Genomic DNA, 21,151 nt, shown 5'->3' on the forward strand with positions numbered 1-21,151 from the left:
ATTAATTACTTTCTAATGCTTAGTTAACTAATTTTGAGTGAATGTTTGATTTTTTTAAAAAATATTTACCACGTAAATAATATATATAACTTCAATGAATATACAATTTGGTGATTAAAAAATTAAAAAAAAAATCATACGTTAATTGTAAATGTAATTAATTGATGGAAGTGTATGGTTTGATAAAAGATATATTCAAATTTTAAGAAAAGAATTGAATGCATGAAGAATATTAAACACGGATATATTTAAATTTTAACTTTGTATGAATAATATTAAAAACGGATATATTTAAATTTTAACTTTGTATTTAAAATAGTATTTTACTTAAATATAAGAGTAATTATACATGGTCTAATATAATGACAAGTGTCCTCAAAGTGGTTTCTTTTATTATATAGTATAGATATATATATACACACACAAACATATTTTGAATGACAACATTTACTCCTACTCTATTACAACAATAATACTAATTAGTCTCCTTTACTCAGGTTTGAACCTGGGACATAATCCTTACCAAATAGACCTTACGAATAAGTAGTATAGAAAAATGAATTTTGTTAAGTTTTGTTAGTTATAAACAATATAGAGTGCATACATAGAAATAATTATATGATTTACGGTACAAACATCGTTGACATATGACATCAACATATAAAAGATATACAATATAAAACACTACATACAGACATATAATACGATTATCATAATTATTTATTAGAAAATTATGCTCGTAACATATAAGTTAGGGGTGTGCATAATCCTTCGAACACAAACGAAACCACCCAAACCCAAGAAATATAACCAGCTTGAAGTACATACGGTCATGTTCATAGTTCAATTTTTACAAAGATTAAAATCAGAAACTAGCCATATAACATTTATTATCTTTTCTTATTTTTAAAATATAAATATGTACATATACTTTTATTAAAAAGTAAAGATTAAAAATTTTTTTTTCCCTAAATCGTCAAAACTCAAAAGCAAACTGTAAAACTGCGAGTACTAACCAGTTTTCCTGACCCAAACAACTCGACGTGTTTGCTTTGTATTTCTTTTCCCCCAAACCCAATTGTTACGATTCATTCTAAAATTTTCGTCAAACCGATCAATACATATCATTAACAACCATAACATAAACATTAAGAAAAAAAATATTTGATTTAAATATCACCAATTGGCCGATACCACTACTAACTTTCGATTTGTATCACACCACTCCCAACTTTCAACATATTGATCGATAACGCTCCCAAACTAACTAAACCCTAACCCAGATAGTTTTTTTTTTTTTACTGATATGACACTTGTGTGTTGACGTGGGTTTTTTTGATAATGTGACAACTGAGGTGGATGCTGACGTGACATTTGACTTGGCCTTTTTTGCTGACGTGGCGTGGCAACTGATGTGGCACTAGCTTGGTGACGTGACAACTGATGTCAGCAAACTGGGTTAGTGTTGGGTTAATTTTGGAGAGTTATCGACCAATAAGTTAAAAGTTGAGAGTGGTGTGGTACAAATCGAAAGTTGAGAGTGCTATTGGGGTAATTGGTAAAAATTTGGTTATTTAAATTCAATATAAAATTTTTTTTGCAAATGATCTCTAGATCAAGTGGTGGAAGGCTTGCATTTTTCTTAAGAGATGCAGGTTCAACTCCCACTTGGTGTAGAGTGAGTCACTGGTGGGCAATGATAGGAAACCCATGGAAACCTGGGTTGTATCCTTGAGGCAAACATGTTTTACTGCTAATTTCACTGTCGTGCATGCGGACGGGTGGGTTATTGAGTTTCGTTAGAATTGGTGGTGGATTCAGATTACTCTCGGAGTAGTCTATTTGTTCAGTAAATGTCTCGAAAATGATCGGGATTGATTCCGTACTCCGTTAAAAAAAGAGTTATTTTAATAAGATAAGTGAGATGACATGACACCTTGAAGTTTCAACGGTAGTAAACAAAAGAGAAAACCCCCAATTATATATTCCAAATGATTTAACATAACCATCTGTCATACATACATACACATCAACTATACATACATACACACACACAGATTCAAACTCTTCAATCGAACAACAACAACATCATGATGATTTCAGACGCCATTGAAGACGAAGACAAATGGCTAGCTGAAGGAATCGCCGGAATTCAACACAACGCCTTCTACATGCATCGCGCTTTGGTAATTTTCACTTTTTCACTTTCAATTTCTGATTTCAATCATTCGATTTTGAAATTTGTTCATTATTAACTCGAAATCTGTGGTTTCTGTATGATAATTGATGATTTTGTTGCGATTTTTGGTCAGGATTCTGATAATCTCAGAGAAGCCCTAAAATACTCTGCACAGTTGTTGTCTGAGCTTCGGACTTCACGATTATCGCCTCATAAATACTACGAGCTCTGTAATTTTCGATGTTTTTTTCGTTTGCTGAATTTTGTATGATTTTGTTGTTGGATTAGGGTTTGGTTATGGTCATGTGATAAGGATTGGGGATTTAGGTGTTGACTAGTATGAATTGTAGCTGTTTTGGAGAAATGTTTAGTTGTTATACCTAGCTTTGGATTGATAGTGTAAATAGGAATTTGCATGTGTGAATTTTGGAAGGAAACTCACTTTGAATGTAGGTAGTCGAAGGCGCTAGGCGTACTCAAGGTGCAGCGGTTTTTTAAGCATTTTTAAACAATACGCATAACGCATGGTATAAGCATAAGCAGGCCATTTTAGGGGTTTTAGACTGGTTTAGGGCTAGTTTAGGCTGGTTCCAGGCTGTTTTTGGATGTTATAGACCTGTTAAGACTGGCTTTTTGTTGCAGAATTTGTCCGGAATCGGCATCTGTGTGCCTTGATGGACGTGAGGTGGTATGGTTGCACCTGGGCGCCTAGGCTAGTGTTTTGTGCGCCTTTGAGTTACTGAGTAATAATCATTAAATATGGAAGAAACAAGTTTAGCCTTAATGTAAATGAACTACTGCAAACCAGAAGCTACTTAATTGCCGTAGTTTTACCTCAGCTGCAAGAACTGTTTTTGCTCTATGTTGGCGACAATGAAAAGGTTAACTAGGAAAGTGATTGAAATTTTGTGTAGTTGCTAGTTTCGTCAGATATTAAACATTTTACGGGTTAAAAACGGAAAATGAACGATAAGGATGTCAGAGTGACTACTAATTTGGTAACAAAGTTCGTTGCCGTTTTGAATTTAATAAGTATAGATGTACTGATGTCAAAATTATGTCTCCCTCTTTCTCCTCTTGAAAGGATATGTATCAGATTTGTGTTTAAAGACTATTATAATATATGATGGTTTAAAGAATTTCAGCTTCTTGTTTGGCTTGTCATATTCAGATATGAGAGCATTCGATGAGTTGAGAAAGTTGGAAATGTTTTTTAAGGAAGAAGAAAGACATGGTTGTTCAGTGATGGACTTGTATGAACTTGTCCAGCATGCTGGAAATGTTTTACCAAGATTGTAAGTGATGAGCATTGAGCTATTAAGTTCTCTCTGACCTAATTTAAATCCACATATTTTTGTTGGTTGCACTTGCACTCATATAGTCATATCATGCATATATTATTCGCAATTTCATCAAAACCAAAACATAAATATAAATAACAGCGGATTTTTATGATTTATTTACAATTAATTACCCAAAAAATGAGAATTATGACATTAGTTAGCTAAAAAAACTTTGTGTTGGAGCTTCATCACACATGTACCATAGCGTCTTTACGGTTACTATTTACAAAACTAACAGGTCACGTTTCATCACACATGTACCATAGCATCTTTTGCATGATCCAGTTTTACTAAGAGAACATTTTCTGTCACAGTTTGCAGCAATGTATGTTTATCGAGGAAATAAAATGATACTTGTCTGCTCTATTTATAGGTATCTCCTATGTACAGTAGGGTCTGTTTACATAAAGTCGAAGGAGGCTCCTGCTAAGGATGTACTGAAAGACCTTGTTGAAATGTGTCGTGCGGTCCAGCATCCCATACGTGGGCTATTTCTTAGGAGTTATCTTGCACAAATTAGTAGAGATAAGCTTCCAGATATTGGTTCTGAATATGAAGGGTACGAAAAATTGTCTTCTGCAATTGATTTTGTGCGTATTTTTGTTTGTAGTATGTGGAAATATGGTCAGTTGGGGGCCGACTTTTTGTACAATTTGTTCGGTGGATGTTCACATTGTTTCATTAGCCATTGGTGTGTCAAATATTAGTATATAATAGATATGTTATTTCGATAATAATCTAACTTTTGGATAAATGATCTAGGACGTTTTATACTTTTATGTAGTAAAAACTTAAAATACACTTTGGTGGGGTGAATGTCAACCCATTTGACCATTCTATTTCAAAGCTAGTTTTATTGTTTTTACCAGTGACCCGGTCATAAGTACATGGGTCAAAATTTGATTCATTTGTAAGCTATTTTTATTTATTTTACACGCTCTGAATACAACAGGCAATGAAGTTATCTCTGTTGCAGTTAATTTTTGCTACATTCTATGTATATAATACATGTCTAGATTAAAGATTTCCTTGAGGTGGCCCTTCATGTGGGTTGGATTCTTGTAATTTACCGTTAAAATAATCATATATTTCTTCTTCTGCAATTTGAAGGACCACACACACACGCACACACACACACAGCATGTCGATATTTACAATATTTATATCATTTCAATCGTAAAATTTTTATTATGAATTAAATGATATAGAGGATTTATGTAGTAGAATTACACTTTAGGTTACTTACAAGGTTTGACACATCTTATCTGTTAGAGATTAAACCTAACCTGAATCGACCCATTATGAGTAAACTTCTAAATTGCCGCCTGCACTTCTCATTTATGTCATTGGTAATTATTAGGACTTGGATGAAGTATTTTGTCTTATCAACAAAATAATATTGCTTGTTTCATGTAGAGATGGTGATACTGTCATGGACGCTGTAGAGTTTGTGCTGCAAAATTTTTCAGAGATGAATAAACTTTGGGTTCGGATGGAGCTTCAGGTTCGTTAATACATACCTTTAATCTTTGATTTTTCCGTCATGTTGTGACATGCATGCCATAACTTGCATGACACATGTTGTAATGAATCATGAGAGCATGATTTTTTCATAATGCAGGACTGACTAATAAGTGCTTGTTCTACATTCATTTTGGTGGGCCTTCATTTGGGCTTTCTGGTCTGCAGGGACCTGCTAGGGTGCGAGACAAAATGGAAAAGGAGCGGAACGAGCTGCGTGATCTTGTAATATCAGCAACACCATGGAACACGTTATTTTGGTCAAAATGTGAATGTTTTTTTAAAGTTATGTTTTGGAATTTCAGGTTGGTAAAAATCTTCATGTTCTTAGTCAGATAGAGGGTATTGACCTTGATTTGTACAAAGAAACCGTTCTTCCCAGGGTCTTGGAGCAGGTTTGGTTTATTTATTCCATTTTCGGTTTTCTACAAGTATAGCCAGAGGTGGTAGTTTATATCCAATCACTTATAAATGGGTCGATTTGGGTTAGGGTTGCTAAACGGGTCGTGTCCGCGGGTTGGCGGGTCCAACCCGATCCGAACCCAAAAAATCTAGAGGAACCCGAACATGACCCGAACCCGAAAATCGTGTCATACATATCAACCCGAACCAGACCCGAATATTCACAGGTTCCGTTCAACCCAAATTTTTTATTTGGGCAAATTAATATATGAAATTAAAAATTTTACTACAAAAAACACAAATGTATATAATACAATTACATTTTAATTATAAAATATTATGTCAATTTCTCTTTTTAAGTTATAATTTTAGCATAAAATGCCCACCCAAATTAATTTATGACATAAAACATATTGTAAAAAAAATAAAATATAATACAAATGGGTTAAACGGGTCAACCCGCCAACCTGCATGGGTTGACACGAACCCGACCTGTTTAGCTAAACGGGTTCGCGGGTTCAACCTGAAACTGACCCGAACCCGTTTTGACTAAATCCAAACCAACATATTTTGTGTTAGGTTCGTGTCTTGTTTTCGGGTCATGTCAGAAATTCACACCCCTAATTTGGGGTGCGCCTTATCTCAAGCAGGTCAAATAATTAAAATTGGTACATTTCTACCAGAAAATGTCGGAAGTCGGAACCATAACCTAACCTGCCAACCCACTTATATTGCCACCTTTAAGAACATCCTTAAGAGTACACTGTTTAACTTGCTGTCTGATGTTTCTATCTTTGTCTGACAGGTTGTCAACTGTAAGGATGAGCTGGCACAGTATTATCTAATGGACTGCCTGATTCAGGTGTTTCCAGATGAGTATCACTTACAGACTCTTGAAACCCTTTTAGGAGCTTGTCCTCAGCTCCAGGTGTGTAATGTTGGTTATTAATTTTCCTTTTTAACCACCTTTTTTTGTCCTTGGCCTATATCTGTATACTTTAAGTTTTCTTTATTTTTTTGGGTGTAAAATCTGTTGATATTTCAGCCTACTGTTGACATCAAGACAGTATTATCCCAACTTATGGAGAGACTATCGAGTTATGCTGCTTCTAGTCCCGAAGTGAGTTGTTTTCGAGAAGTTTGTTCGTTTATTATGCTTTTGCATTTTGTTGAAGTAATTACTTTTCAGGTCCTACCAGAATTCCTCCAAGTAGAAGCGTTTGCAAAATTAAGCGCTGCTATTGGGAAGGTAATTGTGAATCTTACCACTTATGGATCTATGTAGTTAATATCACCGGTATATCGGTTATTGGTCCACTGGTGAGATAGCGGTGCAAAATATCGGTCAGAATATCGGTACCGATATTATCGGTGATATTGATTGATATATTGCCGATTTTCTTGATATCAGTACATTTCTTCTTAGTTCTACCATTCGTCTTTCTTCTTATTGCTGCTATTAGTGTTTTAAGTCTTAATCAGTTCCTACTTGCTACAATCGTTAGTGTTAATTATTAGTGTTTTAAGTCTTAATCAGTTCCTACTTGCTACAATCGTTAGTGTTAATTATTAGTGTTTTAGGTCTTAATCAGTTCCTACTTGCTACAATCGTTAGTGTTTTGCAAGTTGCAAAAGATTTGTTAATGGTAGGAGGGTATACTGCATTGTTAGTGTTAAATTGCTATATATATATATATATATAGCAATTTAACACTAACAATGCAGTATACCCTCCTACCATTAACAAATCTTTTAGTGTATTTGCGAACTGAGTGAACAAATCCTGGCCATTGATCTACACACGTGTATGGCCAGGATCTCATCATCAAATCGTAAAATACGCTAGTGTATTTTAACATCAAATCCTGGCCATTGATCTACACACATGTATGGCCATGATTAGTTCACTCAGTTCGCAAGCTACACTAGTGTTCACTCTTGAACCTAATCCTATATATATATATATATATATATATATATATATATATATATATATATATATATATATATATATATATATAAATTCTGCACGATATCCCACCGCGATAACCGATATCTCAAATATCGGTCCTTGACCGATATCCGATTTTTTACCGCATATTATAAAAAAATGAGCTCAAACAGAAATGGATCAAGTGAGTTGAAAGTTGTTCTACTCAAATATTTAGATTATCATTGTTACAATATCGTTTTTGTAATCATATTTAACGCACTAGACATTCTAAAAAGAATAAAATTAGACAGAAGAAGAGTTAGCGGGTCAATCGAAACCAGCCCATTTCGACCTATAAGAAAAATGAGCCATAACACAAACCTGTTTTGACCTATTACCAACCCGCCCGTCTTGCCTGGCTATTGTAAAAAAGCATATTTCTTCTCGAGAGTTGTGGAAATTCTTCTAACTGTAATATTTGTTTGCAGGTTATTGAAACTCAGGGTGACATGCCGGTTGTTGGAGCCATCACTTTGTATGTTTCTCTTCTCACATTTACTCTTCGTGTTCATCCTGATCGGCTTGATTATGTGGATCAAGTGCTGGTATGTTGTTTCACATCTGGATTATGATCTGTATTACTTTAATTTTTTTTTACAGAAAGGACATTTTAGTGATTTATAATTTTCTGACATACTTCGGGTTTGAATTGGTATTAATGAAAATTGATACATACTTGGGTGATTTTAGATTTATACAATGATTGGCGATAATCAAAATAGTTGGATACTTGTTGGCCTCCACATACATCATCCAATATAAATAGAGAACGTGTGTGTGTGTGTGTATATATATATATATATTTGTGGCTTTTCTTGTGACAGTCTGTTATTTTGTATAGGGATCATGTGTCAAGATACTTTCTAACAAACCAAAGCTTGAAGATAGTAGAGCTACAAAACAAGTTGTTGCCCTTTTGAGTGCACCGCTGGAGAAATATAGTGATATCGTCACTTCTTTGACATTATCTAATTATCCCCGAGTCATGGATCACCTTGATAGCGGAACTAATAAAATCATGGCTATGGTTATTATCCAAAGTATAATGACAAACCAAGCTTGTGTATCATCTGCTGACAAGGTATTGAACGTTTTTTATTGTCTTACTCATCATTTTGTTGAATCGGGTTGGTTGACTCACTTAACACTTTTCGTGTCTCTTTTTTATATTTTTTTTATAAATAATTATTGGATTAATTATGATAAAAAAACCATTTTGTTTTAAAGTTTCAACCCATTTGACCCTCTCCCCTTTTAGGTATATATATTTATTTGACCCATTTGAACCATTCGAGATAAAACAATAGGTCGGGTAACAGGTAGGTTTGGATCAAACGAGTGGCTGATGTGCAAACACTTTTTTTTTAGATTGTTTACAAATAATTAATGACTTAACTATGGTGACAAATGCAATATTATTGTATAATAATAAATAATAGAGTCCTTAAATAAAAACGATATAGGAGGTTGTATGCATCAAAATAGACTTCGGATGACTTTCAACCTGTTTGAACCATTTGACCATCTCTTATTAGCCAATATTCTTTGTGTTGAACTCACTTAAAACTTTTTGAGATAATACACAAGGTGACAAGGCTTAGGTAACGGGTAGGTTTAGGTCAAAACGGGTTGTTCTACTCACTAACGGTTTATTGTCACTTAAATTGTTTTAAGTTAATAAATGCATTAATTTTAATCACAAAATCAATATTATTACAACACTACTCTACATTTTTGAATAAAACTATTTAGACTTTGAACAACTTTCATCCTCTTCAACCAATTTTGTTTTTCTTTTATAACGGACTTGGTGTATTTGTTTCAGGTTGACGTTCTTTTTGAATTAATTAAAGGGCTTATTAAGGATCTGGAGGGAGATTCAGACGATGAGGTGCATATACAAGTTTCTTCTTTCAAATTGTAGCCTGCAAAGTTACCAATAACATAATGATTGCTTTATTTCTTAAACTTTCTGCATTCCTAATTCAATATTTTTGCAGTTTTTTACTACCTTTTCCTCTTACCTTCTGTTTTTTTTTATTTGTTTGTATTATCTTCAATAAATGCTGTTAGCTTGATGAGGAGGATTTTAATGAAGAACAAAATTCTGTTGCTCGTGTTATACATGTGCTATATAATGATGACCCAGAGGAGATGTTGAAGGTAATCAGTTTCCAGTGGCATTATTTTTAAATAATATTTTTTGGTGGTAATTTTGACCGATTTAATTCTAAAGGGTTACACTATATTGTTGACGGGTCAAATGGGTAAAATCCGAAAGTTAGTTAAAAAGGAAACTGGTCAAATTGGCTGAACGGGCTGAACTCGCTTAAGGTGTATTTTCATGCATACACAATCTACGAAATTGCTAACTAAAACTTTTGGACTACTATCATAATAATATATGTTGCACAAATTTTTTAATCACCTCTATAGTTTTCTTGTACTTGCAGTAGGATGCTTTCTGCTTTTATGTTTTTTACTCTGAATAAATAACTAATTTACTGTTTATTTTCTCTTTATTCTGCTTTAGATTATTTGCACTGTGCGAAAGCATATCATGACTGGAGGCCCAAAACGTCTTCCTTTTACGGTTCCTCCTCTTGTGTTTTCTGCTTTGAAGGTATACTATCCTTTGCAGACTTATTTCATTAAGTATTTGAAAGACAAAGTTCAGACCTCAAGTAAATGTAAAGGATCATATTACTAGACGATAACAATTTTAAACCATTTGCTTGTGAATGAGTCAGTCGGTCAGTCCGGGTTATGTTTTATCTCTAATGGGTCAAAAAGAAACACGTCAAATGGGTTGACTAGGTCAAAAGGTTGAAAGTCACCGAACATGTACTATTAATGCACAAACTTCCTAATTCATTTTATTGAAAATAGAGTATTATCGTAATAAGATAGTTCATGTAATCATCTTTGACTCACTAGTTTATCGAAAAAATGTAACGATCTGAACAAGTAGTGTTTCGGGTCAAAGTAAACCAACCTGACTAGTTTTGACTCGTACAAAAAGTTACCTGTTCTGACTCATTACCCATTCTGCTGACCCGCCCATTTGGCAACCTCTACGTTTTACAACTGTGCTTAGAAAAAGGAAAAAAGAACCATGTGTGCAGTGAGTATGTGTGAGACTAAATAGCGCTGATTGGTTTCATATTAACCATTTTATCATCTGCAGCTTATCCGTCGATTGCAAAATCAAGATGGAGATGTAGCTGGGGAAGAGGATCCAGCAACACCTAAGAAAATTTTCCAGCTCTTAAATCAGGTAATATTCTAAAATAATTTCCAGCTCTTAAATCAGGTAATATTCTAAAATAATTTCCAGCTCTTAAATCAGGTAATATTCTAAAATAATAAAAAACAGTTGCTAAATCAAGTCTTTCGAGTACCATTTCATTTTAATTAGAATGGCATATGCATGTGCTTGTTTCTTAGAACTTCTTTTTAGCTACCGTTACATATGTTGATCCATATTCTAATATTTTACCTTCGGTTGATGACATCTTTTTCGTGTTTCAGACGATTGAGGCACTTTCATATGTTCCATCACCTGAATTGGCATTGAGGTTATACTTACAATGTGCAGAGGTGAAGTCTCCTGCAGTTTCAGTCGATTTACTTCTTAATGGGTTGATTTGGGCTATTGTTATTTTTAACGGGTCAGATGGGTAACATGTATATAACCTCTTAAACCATTTACGCAAAAAAGTTAAAATGTATAAAACCTCTTGAACCATTTACTTATGAACGGGTTGAAGTCGCCCACAGTGTATATTAATGTATAAAACTTCTTAAACCATTTATTCAACAAGTTAAAGATTGTTGCTGAAATATGCATTTTTTATAATCATATTTGGCACGCTTTTTATTTATTACAAAAATCGAACACATTTTTTATAATCATATTTACCTTTATTCTTACCAGGCTGCCAATGACTGTGATCTGGAACCAGTTGCTTATGACTTCTTCACTCAAGCATTTGTTTTATATGAAGAAGAAATAGCAGTAAGTACGAAGCTCGTATTTTTAACCGACAATTACTGTGATGTGATCACATAGTGTGGGACTGTGGGTCAACATATCATATTAATATGGGCTGCGTTGGGTTGACCGATGACATATTTTTGTTCAGAAGTTTTATATTTTTAATAGACAAGTAACGTGTCAGTTGTGCTTACAAAAGCTATACCAATTTTGTAATAATCTGTTCTATTATATATATTTTGAAAAAAAATTCTTTAGGAGGCTTTATGCATTATTTGAGTAAATTTTACTCGTTAAACTCCTTTCTGTTCTAGCTAAATTGATTTAATTTTGCTTGTTTGACCCTGCTAGCAGGCCTGTAAACGAACTGAACGTTCATGAACTGTTCGTGAACTTGTTCGGCGGGAAGTTCGTTTATTTAATAAACGAACAAACATGAACACACGTTTTGATCGTTTATTTATGTTCATGAACCTTTGTTTATGTTCATTCATTTATGTTCGATTATTGACGTTCGTTTAAGTTTTAACTTTTAATAAATACATAAATAGTTTAATTATCTTGATATAAACATAAAAGGGGCATTGTAACTATTTATATAGATATAACTAATTAGCAATTGGACTTTTTAGTAATAAAAAATCGGCTTTCTAATGGAAGTTATCGTGATTGATTACTAATTTATATACAATTAAATAACTACTTACTGTTAGTATGTTCATTTGTGTTCATTTATGGTTTGTTCGGTTATGTTCGCTGACATTTGTGTTCGTTTAAGTTTGTTTATTTATGTTCGTTTAGGTTTTAAGCTTTTAAACGAACGAACACGAACATGCTCATTTTCTTAATGAACGAACTCGAACAAAAAAATCCGTTCGATTATATGTTCGTGTTTGGTTAAAGTTAAATGAACGAACACTAACATGCCCAAATTAACGTATCCATAAGTAAACGGGTCGAAATTGCTACCTATAAATAACACCATTGGTCAAAGTCCACCAGTTGACTACAGTTGAACTAATCAATTGCGTTGTGAGCTGTAACAGGATTCCAAAGCCCAGGTGACTGCAATCCACCTAATAATCGGAACCCTACAGAGAACAAATGTTTTCGGTGTGGAAAACAGGGATACCTTGACACATAAAGCCACAGGGGTAAAAACATAATTTCACCCCTTCAAATTACAGTTATATTTATTCCGTTTTCAGCCAATAACATATATCTCTCGGTATTCAGTATTCAGCTAAGCTTTTGAAAAAGCCCGATCAATGCAGGGCGGTTTATGCGTGTTCGCATTTGTTTTGGGTGGATGATCAAGATGGAATAAAAGATGGAGAAAGGTACACATAATTTGATATGATATCTCAAAAGCAAGCCGATTTTAATATTCTTTGTGACATTTTTTGTAGGTTTAAATTTATAAATTTTAATAATTTTTTTTTGTATATTTTAAGTTTTTAACACTATGTTGATTCCAGGGTTCTCCTTTGCCTTAAACGTGCATTAAGGATTGCAAATGCTGCACAACAAATGGCAAATGTTACTCGCGGTAGTAGTGGGCCCGTTACTCTCTTTGTTGAAATACTTAACAAGTAAGTAAATTAGTTTTTTGAATAGTCTGGTTATAATGTTTGATTTAGGTTAATATGGGCTGTATTTTGTTAGTGATGGATTAAATCTAGGGCTGCAAACGAACCGAACGAACACGAACAAGACCTTGTTCGTGTTCATTTGTTAAGAAAGATATGTGTTCGCGAACCATTCACGAACACTTATCGAACGAGATTTTATGTTCGTGTTCGTTTGTTAAGGAAATGAATTTGTTCGTGTTCGTTTGTGTTTGTTTGGTAATTTTAGGCAACGAACGTTGACAAACACAAATGAGCACAAAATAATGTTCATGAACACAAATGGAAACAAACGAACACAAACAATCGTTCATGAACAGAATATATAATACACCGACACTTATTAGATATTTAATTTTTCGGAATTTTGAAGTATTTAATTAAATATAAAAACTAAAAACATTAATGAAGTATCGAACACAAATGAACACGTTACCGAACGTTCACGAACATAAACGAACGAACACGGCCTCTGTTCATGTTTGTTCATTTACTAAACGAACGAAATTTCTTGTTCGTGTTCGTTTGTTTAGTAAACGAACGAACACAAACGAACTTCCCGCCGAACGGTTCACGAACTGTTCGCCGAACGGTTCACGAACTGTTCGCCGAACGTTTGGTTCGTTTGCAGCCCTAATTAAATTGGTAAAATTCAAGGGAATAGTTAAGTCTCACAAAGGAAAATCCAAGTGTTTACACCTTTAAATCATTTTATTAAGTTAAATCAATAATTTGTTTTACAATAGTTTTGTACTTTAATATTTTAAATATTAGTTGTTTTTCAAATTAAAAAAAAAATTGTTTGGTAGATTACTGGATTAACCTAAACCTCATCTAACGGGTCATACGGGTAAAATTAATCTTTCTTTAGCTAGAATGGAAAAGGGCTGTATCCGAATGAACGTATTATGTACTCGAATGAACAAAACCGCATCATGTAGATGAGACGCTCATCTATGTACAAACAATTAAACTTTATTCACAATCAGAAGCTGCGTCTCCGTAATTATGAATAATATTAAATAACTTGGTGGTTCCTGTAGCGTCCATCACATCACGCTAGAGTAACTTTCTTTTACTTCAGCCCTTTCACTTTCAGTTATAACATTAGACCCCCTTAACTTTCTAAAAACTTTATGAAATGTCATTTTGACCCCCCCTCGAGTTTTAAGTGCTTATTTTTGTATATGTACGTGTTGGTATAAACTCAAGTTGGTTTACGCTTCAACATAATTTCTGTCTCGTCATATATAGTATGTTTTCATGTTTATTTTTATGTGCGTTTTCAGTTTGGTGTACGTTTTGACGTAAATTTTATTCGGAAACAAGTGCGGTCAAATATAATACGTCGTCATTGTTAGACGGTATAAGTATAAATTCGAGTTACTTTACGTTTCGACGCCGCGGCAACGTGTGGAAGAAATTTACTAGTTTGTATTTGTATTAAAAACAAAAATGTGTTTATCAAGTAAACATTTCATAATTTCTTCATCGGTTTGGCTTTTTTTACATATAAACCTCCTAAGAACCTAATTTCTCCTTCAGCATCTTGTGCCTCAGGCACATGTTTTTAAACCAAAACCTTATTCTTTTTCTTATTAGAAAAACAAATTATGTTTTTTATTATAACATATTAACTATATATTAATTATCAAATATTCTCTCTCTCACATCATCGCTATTCCTTTTCCATTGACTTTTTGACTTTTTTACTCTTTAAGTTTCTTTTACTTTTAACCATTTTTACTTTTTATCTTTTACACTTTTAACCCCGATAGTTTTCTTCTTTTACACTTTTAACCCCATAGATTTCATCTTTTACATATATGTCACAAACATTTTCTATTTTTAACCCCAACACTTTTCCACTTTCAACTTTGGTCCTATGTACTTTACATCTTTTACAAATTTTTCGTTTTACGATTCGTTCTATATTTTATTAGTTAACACGTTGCAACGCGAGCAGGCGGTTCAACGTTGTTTCCTCTATTTTTTACGGTTTAATGCCTCCTTAGCCGACTTAGTTATTTTTTTCGATGTTTTACTTTTTCGGTCTCCTTTTTTGCGAGTTAACACGCCGTAGCATGCGTGCGTGATTCATCATTTTTACGTTTACTTTTTGTTCGGCTTAACGGTCCCGCCGCAAAGCGCAGGTCCTAGATACTAGTTATTATAACTTTCTGAGGTAATTACTGTTTTCGTCCTTGTGGTTTGTCAAAAATCACTATTTCAGTCCATTAATTTAAAAATTGCGATTTCAGTCCCTGTGGTTTCACTTTCGTAACCATTTCAGTCCACCTCGTAACCATTTCAGTCCCTGTAGTAACAGAATAAATGGATTGAAATGGTTACGAAAGTGAAACCACAGGGACTGAAATGGTTACGAAAGTGAAACCACAGGGACTAAAATCGCAATTTTTAAACTAATGGACTGAAATAGTGATTTTTGACAAACCACAGGGACGGAAACAGTAATTAACTCTAATTTTCTAATTCCAAAAACTTTCTAAAGCTCACTATGTAACATAATATTCTCCATCCAGGTACCTCTACTACTTTGAAAAGGGAAATCCACAGATCACAAGTGCTGCAATCCAAGGGCTGATAGAGCTCATCAAAACAGAGATGCAGAGTGACACTGCCACACCTGATCAAATCTCGGATGCTTTTTTTGCTTGTACCTTAAGGTACATACAGTTTCAAAAACAGAAAGGTGGAGCAATGGGTGACAAGTTTGATACTATCAAGGTGTGATTTTTTTTTTTCTTTTTTTTAAACTTGATTTTATTTACCTTTTTTTTGTTAATATATAAATATCAGAAAAGCAATTTGGTGTGAATTTTTTGTTGTTTACATTACAGTATTGTATGTTGTTTTTGCTTCACTTGGTTTGTATATTTTTTTAGTATTTCAAGAAAAAGTAATGTGATTTTTATTTTGTATTTTGTATTGTAACTTGTTTTTAAATTTAGTATTTTTATAAATAAATCAAATAAACAAGAATAAAAAACATGCAAATTTTTATCATGAGCCAAATGAAAGTTCTGTTAAATTTGTAAGACCATGGAAACCCGTTTCTCGTGATGGTGGCGGCGACAATGGTGTTGGTGATTGACTGGCTACTTATTTTGATCCGTTCTAGTTTTGATTTTTTTTTAAAAAAAAGTGTTTCGTTTTAGTTCATTGTAAACTTATCAAGCAAACAAAAATAATCCGAATCAACCTACTGGTGAGGCGTTTGCAAATTTAATAATTTCAGATGTTTTAATATGTTAGAAGAGAATACGTCGAACAATTTTTTTTTGAACGGCAAACAACATACTTTTTGTATCCATTAACATCCGCGCTTTGGTGGAAATTCAACATCTCCCTAACTGTGGCTGCCGCAATCGGTGGAACTTTGCACCACCTGCTCACATTTTGCCATATGATTATTGAGATGAAGCAAGAAGTTAATAAGTGGTTTGTATCTTCCTTGACGTCCCCGCATAGCCGACAATTTGTAGACCCCCGATGGATATTCCAGTTCTCCAACCCGCATAATTGTTTCACCCAATAACTGTTGGCATCGGCCCTGTTCTTTGACTTCAGCGCTGCTTTAATGGGTAAATACGTGGATGGGTTTGCTTTGAAATGAATGGATGAGACGACTTCTTTCCATAAGGCCTTCCACTCGGTTTTGAAACGACACCAGCATTTCGTTAGGAGGCTTATGTTCATGTCACGTAGAGCTCCCAAACCGAGCCCCCCTTTGTCGACCGGATAGACGACACGCTCCCAACATACCCAACTCGTTTTAGACTTTTCCTCATCCCCACCCCAATAAAACCTTCTTCTAAGCGCTTCAATATCATCAAGCACCCCTTTTGGAGCCTTGAATATGGAGAAGTGGTATACCGGAAGACTATCAAGTACCGCTTTTAAGAGGATTACCCTACCCCTATAGATAAAGTTTTCGATTCTCATCCAGATCCGGAGCCCAGTCACTACCACAATCCCAAACCGCTTCTTTTATTTCTTGCGAAGTGAAAGGGTTGACCAAATTGTTTTGTGTCCGAATGGGAGAGTTGCTTTAGATTTGGGCAAACAAAATTTGGTCGTCTAGACTGCGACTCCCTAAACCTGAAAGCTAAAAAATTCCTTGCCTCCAATTTAATTTTAGTAGGGTCCGTAATCCACGCACCATTAACCGAAATCCCATTTATTTCTTTTACTCAGGTTATTATGATTGAGGGGGTGTTTGGGGTTGAGTTTTGAAAATAGATTATGTGTTTTGAATAATCATAATCAGATAATTAGATAATTAGCTGTAACAAAACGTGCTGCAGAAAGATAGTGTTTGGATTTGATTATGTTGTTTGATATCACAATAATCAGATAATCAACTATTTGAGTGTTTGGCAAGTATATATATTTCAAAAAAAAAAAAATAAATAAATAAGTGAAAACGTAAAAAATCAGTTTTTGGATTATCACGTTTTCCTGCAGCAAGGGGTGACCTACTTATGGATTATCACGTTTTGAATTCCACAAAACGTAAAAAATCACTTTTTATTAATTTTTTACCAAACACTCAAAATAGATTTTTTGCGATTTTAAAACACAATAATCAAATAATCAGGTTGAAAACGCAATCCCAAACACCCCCTGATTACCCCATGAAAATACGACGTGTTTTTATCACCCTCAATTGCCCATTTCATCCTTGATTTTTGTCTTAAGTCACTTGCCAAAGCCGAATTTAGTTCCTCCAATAGTTTTTTTTATTATCTTTCCAGTTTGCGATTTCCGGTTCCGAGAGGGGCCTTTCTTTCATTAATAAGTCCAAGGAACTTATCCTTGTCATTATCCCTTGCCATGTCGAACAATTTTGTTTTATAAACTTACTAGTATTAAGCCCTTGCGTTGCAGCGGTTGTCGTAAAACTGAGTCAAGTAGTACCAATGCTATACCATTGTCAGTGACCACCAACATCGGAAAAGCTCGTAAAAACAAAATAAAAGAACGGAAAAAAATAACGCCGAGCGAAAAGCAAACGTAAAGTTTTTGAATCATGCACGCTCATTGCAGAGAAATTAAACCGAATGTTAGGGAACATTAAGTATAAGTATTGAAGAAAAAGATGATCTTCCTGATCAACAGATGAAGATACACTCAAGGACTATTACTAAGAAGGTGCCAAAATAATATCGTGACAAGAAGAAAAGAAAGATACATCTTCAACTAAGAATCAGAAGAAGATCTAAAGAATGAAGACAATCAGACAGAACTTTTATGATGAAGTCTGATGATAAATCTGGTATTTATCATTAGAATCTGGTACAGTCTGATCACCAGAAATTCTGGTAGGCCCACTTGTCTTCAAGATAAGGCCCGACACAAACCCAAAAAGGAGCAAGTTGGCCATAACCCATTCAATGAATATGCCAAGAAGGCCCTTTTGTGCAGAGCAAGTGCTGAATAAACAACTGTTTATTTAGACCTGAACTATCTATAAATAGAGATGTCAAACCCCAAAGGTTAAATGAGTTGTGCTTAGCATTCAATACACACACTACAAACTCCATTGCCCTTCACTTAGAATTCTATGAGTATTCGTTTTGTAATATCTAATAACTTTGTGTTTACAAAGTCATTTAATACACTTGAAAAATTCTGTATCTTGTTTCTTGAAATTCTGATTTCTAGTTCCGCACATTATTTTCTCATTTATTGAAACCACTTGCCATATTAAGTTTGGGTATCTCTATCTGGGATCAGCAATTGGTATTAGAGCAGATTGAATAAATTATTTTCAAAAGATCAACCGCTTATTTTTTTGATATCCAACTCTTAAACCAAATATGGCAAACTTTCAAGCGTGGAATAACGCTTTCAACATTGGTTCTATGTCTAAACCTCCAACCTTGGTCAGAGAAGAATACCCACAATTGAAAATTAGGATGGTCAACTTCCTTAATGGACATGACCGAACTCTGTTTCAATCCATTGTAAGGGGTCCATATGTACCAACGACTGAAATACTAGCTATTCCACCAACTGATCAATCACCAGGAGTCCCTGCCTCCTTGGCTCCCAAAAGTGAAAGTCTTTGGAGCCAAGAAGACAAGGACCTGATGGCTACAGATGAAAGGAAAAAATCACTTTTAATAATGGCTCTTCCTAATGACATATTCTCTCAAGTTGATGCATATGCATCAGCTAAAGAGATATGGGATCAGTTGGAGAATCTTTGTGAAGGAGGGGAAATGATGAAAAGGAACAAAAGAACTAACTGTGTTTCCTCCTATGAGATGTTTAAAAGTTTACCAAATGAAAAACTTTATGAAACTTATCATAGATTTGTTAAACTTTTGAATGAGGTAAAGAAATTTGGGAGTACAAAATCAAATGATGAAAGAAACATAAAATCTCTGGATGCTTTGCCTAGAGAATGGAGAAGTCTAACCATGACTTTGTCCTCAACCTTAGAACTAGGCAATATGAGTCTTCATGATTTATATAGCATTCTGGTCCCCAGAGAAGAAGAGATCTTCGAAGAAACAAATCAAAGAGGGGGGTCTTTAGCTTTAATCTCAAACTCACAAAGAACACCCATCAATGATCCACAAACCTCAAACAATCAAAATGTTGAAAATTCTGATACATCGTTAGATTTTTCAGCTTTTGCTGAAGCAATTGCACTGCTCACCAAAACTTTTGAGCAGAGGTTAAAGGGAGGTGGCCAAAGATACCAGAAAAGTGATAAAGGGAGGATGGAAGGTGTTGGGTTCGTAGGCTTTAGGGTAGCCGACCCTAATTAGGGTTAGCCGGCCCTAGTTAGGGTTAGTCGACCCTAGTTATTAGGCCCACTTAGTTAACTTGTTGACCAAGTAAGAAACCCTAATCTTGTTCTATAAATACCTATGATGTAATTGTAGTCTGTGTCATTCTAAAAACAGTTGTGAGCATCTAATAAAGTAAAACCCTAGTTGCAACCCGTGGACGTAGGTCACCTTGACCGAACCACGTAAATTCTCGTGTTCTTTATTTTTTGCTAGTGTGTGTGTGTATTTGTTTGTTCCGCTTCCGCTCGAGCCTACTCTGATCCGATACCCTAATAAGCGGTATCAGAGCCATAGGTTCAGTTAAACACACGGTTCACAAGGTTATTGCAGGAGAGGGAGAGAGCTAGACGAGAGATCTTGATCTGCTGTTGCTGTCGTCACCGCTGACTTGTTTACGGCCCGTACCTATTCTCTGGTTACGGCTCGTAAGGTCTAGGGTTTGCGCCGTAGGGTTTACTGTTGCAGATCTGGTGGTTTTGGGGTGTTTGGCGATTACGGTTTCGGTTCTTAAACCCTGGTTATTCGCTGATTTTACGCTCGGGTTTGCATGAGAAGTCGCTGGTTTGGCAACTTCGGGTTTCTGGTTTATTGAAAGTTGCCCGGGTTTCGGTTGCTTGGTTCCTTGTGGTTTTTTCTGGTTTTCTCGTTTGCTATGGCTGAAGACGGGAAGTTCCAAATCGAGAAGTTCAACGGTACTGATTTTGCATGGTGGAGAATGCAAATAGAGGCGTTGCTTGGTGAATGCGATTTGGATGTGATACTGGAAGAAAAACCTGCTGGAATGGATAAAGCTGCCGAAGCAATTTGGAACTCAAAGGACAAAAAGGCAAGAAGTAAAATTACATTGGCTTTGACGAGGAGCGTTGCATTTAATTTTATGAAAGAAACAACTGCTCTTGGTATTCTAACAACTCTGTCAAATATGTATAAGAAGCCGTCTGCCAGTAATAAGGTGTTCTTGATGAGGGAACTATTTAATATGAGAATGAACGAGGGCAGTTCAGTTGCTGATCACATTAACGAAGTCAATTCAATTTTGTCCAGGTTAGCAACTGTGGGCGTGAAGTTGGATGATGACACTCAGGCTGTGGTTTTGTTATCTTCCTTACCTAATAGTTGGTCAACATTTGTGACAACGGTCACTGAAACTGCTGGAACTGGAAATTTGAAGTTTGATCGGGTCCGGGATAGTGTTTTGGGTGAAGACGTTCGCTGGAGGAACACTAGTGGAGGATCTACTTCTGGTATGATCAATGTTAGC

The 21,151-nt window shown here is 34.8% G+C and overlaps 1 protein-coding gene across 2 annotated transcripts; it reads left to right on the top strand.

Annotated features, from left to right (window-relative positions):
* Positions 1-1,943: 1,943 nt before the first annotated feature.
* LOC110889188 (vacuolar protein sorting-associated protein 35B) lies at positions 1,944-16,005 on the top strand. Of its 2 annotated transcripts, none has more exons than XM_022136693.2 (22): positions 1,944-2,186; positions 2,313-2,409; positions 3,351-3,474; positions 3,896-4,081; positions 4,939-5,026; positions 5,212-5,268; positions 5,349-5,438; positions 6,251-6,373; positions 6,491-6,565; positions 6,635-6,694; positions 7,867-7,983; positions 8,280-8,519; positions 9,264-9,329; positions 9,512-9,601; positions 9,972-10,061; positions 10,626-10,715; positions 10,970-11,038; positions 11,376-11,456; positions 12,482-12,589; positions 12,672-12,775; positions 12,914-13,027; positions 15,607-16,005. In XM_022136693.2, the coding sequence occupies exons 1-22, from the start codon at positions 2,091-2,093 to the stop codon at positions 15,815-15,817; spliced, it is 2,376 nt and encodes a 791-aa protein (XP_021992385.1). In that variant the 5' UTR covers positions 1,944-2,090; the 3' UTR covers positions 15,818-16,005. The 2 variants fall into 2 exon arrangements, with proteins under 2 accessions (XP_021992385.1, XP_021992387.1); XM_022136695.2 differs by having other exon boundaries at positions 2,020-2,186; positions 5,144-5,268.
* The last annotated feature ends 5,146 nt before the right edge of the window (positions 16,006-21,151 follow it).

Source organism: Helianthus annuus, chromosome 11, assembly GCF_002127325.2.
Source record: "Helianthus annuus cultivar XRQ/B chromosome 11, HanXRQr2.0-SUNRISE, whole genome shotgun sequence".
Classification (NCBI taxonomy): domain Eukaryota; kingdom Viridiplantae; phylum Streptophyta; class Magnoliopsida; order Asterales; family Asteraceae; genus Helianthus; species Helianthus annuus.